The sequence below is a fragment of the Apaloderma vittatum genome, unplaced genomic scaffold, assembly GCF_000703405.1.
Source record: "Apaloderma vittatum isolate BGI_N311 unplaced genomic scaffold, ASM70340v1 scaffold22536, whole genome shotgun sequence".
Classification (NCBI taxonomy): Eukaryota; Metazoa; Chordata; class Aves; order Trogoniformes; family Trogonidae; genus Apaloderma; species Apaloderma vittatum.
In genome coordinates, this window is record NW_009721549.1 from 1 (window position 1) to 9,838 (window position 9,838).

The 9,838-nt window shown below is 50.5% G+C and overlaps 2 protein-coding genes across 2 annotated transcripts; both read right to left on the minus strand.

The window, feature by feature from the left end:
* Positions 1–230: 230 nt before the first annotated feature.
* LOC104267047 (corticosteroid 11-beta-dehydrogenase isozyme 1-like) lies at positions 231–3,444 on the minus strand (the record flags this gene model as incomplete). The annotated part of the gene is made up of 5 exons (XM_009871441.1): positions 3,357–3,444; positions 2,630–2,760; positions 1,949–2,060; positions 1,158–1,343; positions 231–374 (listed from the first exon to the last, which is right to left on the minus strand). Coding segments are annotated over exons 1-5 (661 nt in total), but the record flags the coding sequence as incomplete, so codon positions are not given.
* Positions 3,445–9,427: 5,983 nt separating this feature from the next.
* On the minus strand, positions 9,428–9,745 carry G0S2 (G0/G1 switch 2). The gene has a single exon (XM_009871442.1). It carries the CDS (start codon positions 9,743–9,745, stop codon positions 9,428–9,430), a length of 318 nt encoding a protein of 105 aa, XP_009869744.1.
* Positions 9,746–9,838: the final 93 nt, after the last annotated feature.

Genomic DNA, 9,838 nt, shown 5'->3' on the forward strand with positions numbered 1-9,838 from the left:
TGCAGCGGCTGCTTTTATGAAGTACAGAGGGAAAAAAATTGGCTCTGAGACTTTTTTTTTGTTTTATGGGAGAGGTAGGATCACCCCGAGACCAAAGTGTGTTTTCTGTGCAACAGCCAGGCTGGAGGAAGAGCAGCAGCAGAGGTGAAAGGGGAGGGTGGGTGGCAGAGGGAGCTGAAGGGCGGGATGAGAAGCTGATGCTCAGAGGGATCAGACAGCCCTGATCTTACCAGTGTCGATGAAGCCAAGGATGCAGAGCGTGATGGAGACGTTAATGTTCTGAATGATGAATTCCTGCCTCAGGGAGCTGAAAAATCCATCCAAGGCAAACTTAGTTGCAGAGTAGGGGACCGTGAAGGGAAACCCGACTTTACCTGGGCACAAAGTGAAGTTCTGTTACAGCTTTGCCTAAACCTCTGTTTTGCCCTCCATCAAATGAAGTTTTTTGCCCAAAGAGAGCTTACTGATAGTGAAATGTCATTCTGGCACCTGAACAGCAGCATTACAAATATTCCTGTCAGCTTCCAGCTCTTTCGGGGTCTAAAGGCCAACACCACGGCTCGTGTTTCTGCTCAGGGTATGAGCAACCTGCAGTAACTACGAAACCCTCAGAGGGGAGAGATGGAGCAAAGTTTAAGCTCCTGCCTCTGGGTACTGAGCTGAGCTGATCATCAGAAGATCAGCCAACACACTGGCTGTGAGTCGGGACATCTGTTAGTAATTTAGTTTCCCAACTTAACAGAAATTTATTAGTCGTGTTTTTGTGAATAGAGTCAGTCGATAACTCACTCTACAAATATTAGCAGGAACTTGACCTACCAAACCAAGATGGGCAAGCAGAGAACCAATGCAGTGAGAAATTGCTGAGTTTCCCCTTTTCCCCACAGAAGTTGGGGAGGTGTGAGCTCTGCTGCTCTAATGAGCCTGACCTCGGGGTGGGGGGTTAATTACAGAGCTGGTCAAAAAGCAACTGAGCGATTGTGTTGCATCAGAGAACAGATTCCAGTAAGAATATACAAAAAAGAGATGGGTTTGGGGGTTTTTTTGAGTGTGTTAAGCACTTTGGGATGGTTGGTGTCTTTGCATGCTGCTTCTGAAAATTAGCCCAGGGTGTCTTTTGACTGAATCCCATGTCACCTACCCTGTTGCCCACTCACCTGCCATGGATGAAACGACAACGATGCTGCCTTCGCTCTCCTGCAGCATGGGCAGGGCAGCCACAGTCATCGCAACGTAGCTGAGGAAGTTGATCTCCAGGAGCTTTCGCACGTGCCCGACGTCCCCATTGAAATAACCAAAGTAGGACATGCCGACGTGATTAAGAATTAGCATGTCTAGGCCTCCTGCGAGCAGAGGAGCAGCATTAGTGTTGGGTGTGAGAGGACCACAGCCAGCAAAGCAGAGCCTTTCCTGGGAGCTTGAATAAATGTAATCAAAAGAAATTGGGTTTTTGGGTCGGAGCTGTGACCTGTCACCTCTGGGGTAGGGACATAATCTGGATGGTGGCTGCCAGCAAGAATTTTGTTGTTATTTTTCTGGTTCGAAACACAAATACCGCGGCACAAGGGAGATCGCCCTCGAGATGTATGTGGGCCTAGGGCGGGAGAGGGGGAACACTCCCCACAGAGCTGAAACTCTGCATTTCTGTAGCCGTGACCCGTGACTGCAGTGGCAACGACGGGTGATTTCAGGCCACAGTAACTGGGGGTGATGAAATCAGAATTGTGGTACTGGAGCAGGGTGTCAGGAGGGCACGCAGCTGAAATTGAGAGTGCCTTTCAGTTAGAGCTGGAGCGATGAAGCCGGATGGAGGAGCAGGACTGCAAAGGGCAGAATTAGAGAAAAATCTCCCCTGTCCCACCCCACCTCCACCTCTCCCGCGGGCCGGTGGCAAAGCGCGGCACGTAATGTTCCGCTGCTGTGTGGGGAGAGCGGGCTGTAAACCTACCCAGCAAGGTCTGCGCCTCCTCCACCACGTGCTGGGCGAAGGCCATGTCCTCCATGGTGCCGCGGACGTACCGCGCCGAGGCTGCGCCCAGCTCCAGGCACCGCTCCACCACCTGCCGCACCGACAGTGCCCGTCAGAAACCCCGGCCCGGCTCCGGGCAGCGGGTGCGGGAGCATAAGGGCTGTCTGTGCTCCCTGGGATGTGTTTCTGCCTTGTTTGGGGAGTGTTTGGAGCCGTTTTAAGCTTCAAAGGGAGCCTGAGAAGCTTTTCCCTGGGTGAGCGTGTTCCCCAGGGCTGTCTGGCTCTTTATCGGCGCTGTCTGTGCCGAAGCTGTGTGCGAGTCGGGTGAGCGGGAGCTTGTGTATCGCTGCCGTGGAGTGAGGGTGTGTGAATGCCAAGGTGGCCTGTGTGTGTGCAGGGATGAGTGCACGCAACTAAACAAGGTCCAATGTGTAACGATACGTGCTGTGCAGAGCGCGTGTACCTGTGGGAAAGGGATTTCTGCGCCTACAGGAGCTCCACGCAGCAAGACTCTGTGTCCCCGCGAGCGTTAATGCCGCCCGGCCGGCCGCTACCCGTGCGCGTGTTCCTGCATGTACCCGAGATGCGAGATTGACCTTCCTGGGCTCGTGTGTGCACCGCCCTGAGCATGCATGTGAGAGCGCCCAGCTTGCCATTTACTTTCTGCAGCTTGGCCTCTGTGCGTGCCGTGATCAGGATGTGGGACCCCATCCGCGCCAGGTGATACGCCATCTGCTCCCCGATGCCGGTGCTCGCTCCGGTGACGATCACCCGCTTCCCTTTCAGCATCTCTGTGAGGACCAAGTCACAGGGATTGAATTTATCCAAGTGCTATATTGGGAAAAAAATAAGTAAATTGAAAAGTTCCCTAGTGCCCTGCGGAGTAAGTAGTTAACGGGAAGCTAAGTGACCCCACAAATGTGAAGCATCTGGCACCGGGAGGTCTCTTACATCTGTTGGGAAAAGCCAGTTCAGCCCTCGGCTCTTTCAGCACTTTTTTTTTTTTTTCCCCACAGGTCAGGACAAACCTTATAAACACCCCAACTATTTTGTTATGAAAATCATCCAGTAAGTGCATGCTTCAAAACTTAAAACCCAACATTTATAAGGCATGTTTATAAATTCTTTTGCTGCCTGCTGGCAAATGGAGTGGTGAGAGCCCTCTCCATCTCAGACCCCCTGCCTCACCTGCTCCCTCAGGAAGTATTTCTGCATGTTACTTGCTCGGTTTGATTTCAAGTCTTTGTTAAAACAACTTCCCAGTATCGGCAATCATGCAAAGGCTCAGCCGGGGTTTGGTCCAAGCTTTGTACAGCTTCTATGCAAAACACTCAAATGTGGCTTTTAATATTTCTCCTTCAGAAAAAGATTCACTTTTAATACTTACCCGGTTTGAAATTCTCCCTCGCAGAATAAAACCAGAAGGCCAAAACCAATCCCAAAAAGGGAATGAGAAGCTTTTGCAACCGACCCATCCCACTGTGGAGTCAGGAAATAAAGCATGAAAGAGAAGGGAGGGGAAAAAAAAACCCCTCTGCAGAGCTGCTCCAGAGGGAAGCAGCAATGCCAATCCTTTAAAACCTGATAGCGAAGCAACTGCAACTTCCAAAGCACGGGAAAATCACGGGTGGATGGCTAAGTGGAGCAAACCCTTTGATTTGCTCCCCGCTGGAGCTGGCGAACCTCGGCCTAACCGGTGGTGCTGTTTGGGTTCTGCCTGGCTCTTTTCATATTTCCTGTCCTACGTTAAAATGCAGAATTTTGCACAACACCCTGGAAGAGGTGTGTCTTTGCTCGAGCAGCATCAAGTTTCACTTCGAGAACATCAGAGCGAGCCTAGCGCAGGTGGTTAAACCCTCGCCTTTTATTCCTGCGCCTTTTAATCCTGCTGGCACAGCGCGAGGGTGCGTGCGGGGATGCAGCCGGGGTCGAGGGGCAGCCGGGGACTGCGGGGGGCCCTGCAGCAAAGGCTCTGTGCTCCCCAGGGTGTCGCAGCTCCGTGCCCCGAAGCATCTGCCTGCCGCTGGGATGCTGGGCAGCAGCGGGCAAGCATCATGTACTTCCCCCAAACGTGCTTCGCTGAGGCAGGGGATTATTTTTTTAATCTCTACCCGCTCCTGTGAGCGGCTGAGGGAGCAGTGCCTGAGCTGAGCCCACCGACAGGGGTGCAAAAACTCCAGGTCCATGGAGCCGTGCAGGCACAGGGAATTTTGTAATGAAATACTGAATGTTATTTCCTGCGGAGAAATGAGGGTCCTTGCCGTTGTGGTTCCTGCTTTGAGTTTTGCAAGAGCTTTGTTCCTGCTTCTAGGTGAATGTAGTTTGAGGAAAAGCCACAGGACATCCTCTAGCTCCCCGAGTCTCAGCAGCAGCAAATGCAACGCCATCGCTCTTACGCAATAGGTATAAACTGTGTGCCAGCTTGTGTCTGGCGCTGGGATCTTCCCCGCAGGGTACTGGTACCCGCTGCGGCACGTGGCACAGGGACGGGCTGCGGGAGCTTCGTCCGCTCCTGGAGCTGCCCTGCTGGAGCCTCTGCCTTCTCCTCTGCCTTCTCAGGGTGGGGGAAAGCCACGTTTGCTGGGACAAGAGCCTCATCCGCAGCACTGAGGCAGCACCGTGGCCTGATTTGCATGGGCACGATGCCCGGCTTGTCCCTCTCGGCTACCTCTACCCTAACCAGCTGGAAAGAATTATTTAAAGAAAACTTTTTTCCTCACCTATTGTAGCTTTCAAGTAAAGGTGATTTAATTTAGTGGCATACCTAGTAGGGCAGTGGAGCACTCTGGCATTTTTTCTGCTTTATAGGTTATTTTTCTCTTTTGTACCTTTCTGCTTTAGCCTCAACTTTTCCTCTGATAAGAAGCACTCAGCCCACACTTGGTCAGATAACACCAGCACCATCACTCTGCCTTTTCCTGCTTCCCTTTTCTTCGAATTTGGGTCATGATCATGGGGCAACCATTTTATTCCTTGGCCTCAGAAAAAGCACTAATTAACCTTACCTCGGCTGTGATCGTGTTTGGGTTGCCGGCAGGAAGGGAGGCTCATTTCAGATATCGCTGTTTATTACCCGCATCAGGATACTGCAGTGGGGCAATAACTGTCAACCTTTGTGCCCCCTCTGCAGCCCTGTCGGAAAGGCACGGTGCTCTTTGCTCCTTTGCTTGGGAGGAAACAAAGATGTGAAGGAAATTTGTCCTCACAACAAAGCGGCTGAGGGGAGCTGCCGGAGAGCCCCTGCCTGCCCACGGGGGCTGCGGCTTGGGCAGGTTCGTGCATGCAGCTCCGGGACTCAAAAGCACTTGGCAGGAATTGGGATAATGCTCCTTTTTAAAATTTATTTTCTTTTCTTTTTTTTTGTGTTATATTTGCTTTTTCCAATCCGTTATCATATCTCTGTTAAATGCAGAGGCTTTTCTTTTTTTTCCCCCCTTTCCTTTATCTCATTAAAGCACTATTGCCCATCCCAGCTCTCCCAACATACTTTGCCGTGAATGCAGGTCTAATTCCTTTCTTTACAGCTTAGGGATATCACCATCAGAAAGGGCTGCCCTCAGTTATTCTCGCGTTAGACCGCTGTGCGTGCCAACGTGATGCTGTGGGGCTGTGACAGACGTGTCGGGGTTTGGGCACAGCTACACACACCATCTCCCCGTGGCTCCTACACCCTGCAAACACCGTCACAGCCGCTCCGCTCCGAGAAATTCCGCCTTGGGTTCTAAGGGAGATTTGAGATGGTTGTAGGACTGGGTTTGGTTTGACCTGAGATTTCTACTCGCTGCTGGTTTGGAGAAAATACTGTGATGTTTAAGCTATGTCTAAGCACTATTTTTTTTTTTTCTTGTGTGACCAAATCGGGAGTTGCTGCCTGAATATTTGATGGTTGGTACTGTGGCTGCTTTAAGTCTTGGCCACCATCCATGTTCCTGATGCCCTTGGTGTTGGGTGGCAGAGGCTGATATGCTTATCTGGGGCCCTAATTTTAGCCTGGCAGCTCTTGAAACATCCAGATTCCAAACTGCAAATAGCAAGTGAGGACCCTAAAGACATTCAGTTCATGCCCTTAAAGCAATTGGCCCGTGAGGGAGGGCTGCTGGGTTTTAGGTGGCCTTCAACTCCGTATGATGAAAGCCCGGACAACAGCTCCAAGCTGAAATAAGATCTCTGAAGAGGCGTTGCAGGATGGGTACTGACAAATACTCCCCAGATCTCGTGCCAGCTGTGATTTTCCTGAGGATTTAATGCACCGGGAAAATGTCGTGGTTACAGGTTGAATTAAACTGGGTTCAGACAAGTCTTGAAAGAGAGATGGAAATCAGCCTTGTGCAATGCTCAGCAATCTAACCCGCACCTCCGGCGTCGTGTGACCTCCTCAAGAGTGTGTCCCTCAGGACGTTGGTTTAACTCACTCTTAAATGCTTCTGCACCATAGGTTGCCTGAGGGGTCCTTCCTAGTAGTGACTGTACCTCTTGCTCCATCTGGTTGCTCCCTGGGTGTATCAAAATATAAATACAAAAAATCGTATTTACAAATAAAGTTTCTCGTGGCGATTCCCACGCGGGCTGTGGGGATGACCCCGCCGTGCTCTGTTGCCAGCGGGTGCTGTTTGCCGTCTGCATGGGGCTGTGTTTGTGGCAGCTGCATTGGCCAAACTGCAGTTCTGCAGCTTGCCTGGTGATGACATGCGGACGTGAGGGGCCTCAGGAGATGGCGCTGGGGAAAGAGGCTGGTTTGGAGAGTTGTGCCGTGCTTTAAAGGCAGGGAAGTTTGCCGAAGCCTTTTAATCTACTGCATCTGGCAAGTCTGTCATTCATCATAGTTAAAGTGATGTTAAATGGATTACTGAGCCTCCATGCACACTGAATTTATCGTTGTGTGGTTTAAATAAGACTTTATATAGTCCTTGTGGTAAAACCAGCTATTAGTACGTGTCTAATTCAGCACTCGGCAGAGAGCTGGTCCTTCTAATGTCAATGTGATGCCTTGTGGGAATGGTGATGCCTCGGCTGCCCCCTCAGGCTGACCTGTTGGGGTAATACGTGGGAGGTTATGACCTCCGAGCTTGCAGTGCATCAGGAGGCAGGAGATTGTCTTCTGCAGGACATGATTTTACTAGGTTGGCTCCAGAACCACCGGCGCAGCACATGGTTGAGCTGTCTAATCCCGTTAGCAGTCTTAGGAGAACTATTTTGATTGTTCCATAAACCTCTTTGCTTTAAGCTCATAAACTCTGTGACTGGATAACCATGGAGAGGAGGTGTGGGGAGCAGGGCACTGGCATGATATGAGGAGATATGTACATGGTGTGAAGACAACCTGAGGTCCAAACCCAGAAGTGGTGGAAATCATCCTGGATGGGGTCACCTGGAGCTCCCCAGTCACCCCAGGACTTGCAAGCTGGGCTGCTTGAGGCCAGCTCTGTCTCCTCATTTTTAAAATTTCACCTTTCCTATAGGGCAGGGTGAGACACCTACAACTGGTAGAGAAGGGCTAATCTTGGGAACCGGTATGTGAATGACAGTTTGCAGCTGCCTTGGACAAAGAGGTGATTCTCATCTCGGCTTAATCCATTTATCAGCTGCTGAGCTCTGCCACGGCGCATCTGAATGACAGCGAAGTGTGAGAGCTCGACCTGGCAATCTTTTCATGTCGGACACAGCCATGGACATTCAGGTCTCTGGTTTATCCATGCACCAAGTGTGCCACAGGGAATTTCAGGTCAGCCCTCTCCGTCCCTGAGGCTGGGCTGCAAATGTGTAACCTGCTTAGAGCTGGAACTGGGGGGGATGACAGACATGCGTCAGCTGATGGCTTTCTTCAGGCCTGAATTCTCCTTTTGTGTTTGCTCATGAAATTTCCATTGATACCAGTGAGGCACTGGGTTGTTCAGCCTTGTCAGAGACCAAAAGCTTGTGTTACGGACTAAACAAAGTATTTCTCAAATGCTGTTTTTAATTTAATTGGACTCTGCTCTTTTCCTCATGAGGAAAAAGTACTTTATATTTAATTCAAAGCTGGAACAGTTTTTGAGCAGACTCAATAGGATTCCTCCTCCGCAATGTGCTGCTGGTTTGGGTTTTTTTGACAAATATAATTGTCAACAAGATGAATTGCACGGTTCCGTATTATGAAAATGTAAGGGCGAACTTCAGCTGCGCTCTTATATTTTCTTGTTTTACCCAGCTCTGGGAGGAGCTGTATGTTCGGCACTGGAGTCAGCCAGTGCTTTTTCATTTTTCTTAATCTCCTGCTGTTTGTATCAATTGTTTTGCTCTTAGCTAGATAGTGGCGTATCTCTGGTACATCTCCCAGTTCCTGTGCACGGTGTGTCGCCTCCTCCTATCTCTGGCCGTGGCTCTGCCACTGAGCAGATAAAAAGGGATTTTCTGCCCCAGTCATGACGGGCAGAGACTATTTCCCTCCCCTCTGTTCTTTCAGCTGTGGCTGTCTGCAGGGTTGATTTGACTGATGTGACATAGTCCTGAAGGCAACAGCTTCTTATGAAGCCCGGGAAAGATTTGTAAATAGGTGAAAGTCCTCTAATGAGTTTGGCAGTGCCCTGGGGACAGCCCTGAAGCTTGGGTCCCTGTTTCCACACCCTCCAGGCTGGCTGTGCCATTGTGTCTCTCCATGCTTCAGTTTTTCCATCTGTGACATCTCTAGAATACTGGAAGCTAATACTAGTGTGTGGTGGGTTTGTGAAGGATCCCAGGAAGGGCAGAAGATATTTTTTAGCTGTGCAGCAGGCATAGCCCGTTAGAGGATTGCTAAAGAATGGACAGGGTGGTGGGTTGTTTTTTTTAACAGTTCGGCGCATGCGTGGCCAAGTCCTGAATCTGTACCATTAAATCCAGATAACGCCATGAAATAGAACCTAACCTGCAACTCCAGGCACGTGCCTGTCACCTGAGAGACAAATTCCACCTCCTCTCCCCACCCCAATCGGCCCATTCTGGCAGGGACCCAGCTGCAGGAGGGATGGAAATGCCACCCCCTTGCTCCCTGAGCAGCCTCGCTGAAAAAAAGGAGGATGCAGCCACCACCCTCAGCTGTTCCCTGGGTGCCCCCAGCTGCCCCCCGAGAGGAGCCAGGGGTGCGGGCAAAACCTCTTCACAAAATCAATGTGAGAAGGCTTTGCAAATACACACAGCTAGAGCGCATTGGTACCATATAAAATATTTATTGATTTTGCAAAATGTTGTAAAACGCGTCTGTAATAAAAATAAGAAACCATGCTGTGCATCTTGCACATTTTTATACCAACAAAAGGTATTTTTTCCCCACTGCTGCACAGCAGCAAATATAACCCTTCGCTTCTTTCAAGTCCTACACTTGCGGTCTCCTCCTTCAGCCAACGCTTCTCTCTTCTTGCTGGAACCACCACCGGGTACGAGAGGACAGCAGAGTCTCTTGCGCTTGGTTGCTTGGCGGGCACCTCTCCAGCTGTGGGGCTTTTAGAGGCCGGGCTGTCTGGTCGCCTGGGCCCTCTGTACCGCCACCGGCTTCTTGCTCTTTTCCAAGATCAAATCCTCCTGTTTCTGGGCAAGCATTTGTTCTTGCATCGGGGCAGGTTTCTTCTTCTTCTCCTCCTCCTCCTCCTCCTCTAGCCTCCCATCAGAGATGAAAGGGCTGCAAACCGTCTCCACCAGACCGATGACCACCCCGAAGAAAGCCAGTGCGCTGCCCAGCATGTACAGCTTGACCATTTTCCTGTTGGGCTTCTGGCTGAGCATTTCTCTGGCAAAGGGGATCAGCTCATGCATGGTTTCCATTTTTGCTTCGTTTTCTGCGGCAGATGTGAAAGATGTCCCTTCTACAAGAGAAGAGAGAGAAACATTAGTTAAATCCAAGTGCTTTTTCCTCCA

What these genes read in the sequence shown, in the direction of transcription:
- G0S2 (XM_009871442.1), bottom strand. Translation starts at nt 9,745, where the DNA reads ATGGAAACCATGCATGAGCTGATCCCCTTTGCCAGAGAAATGCTCAGC.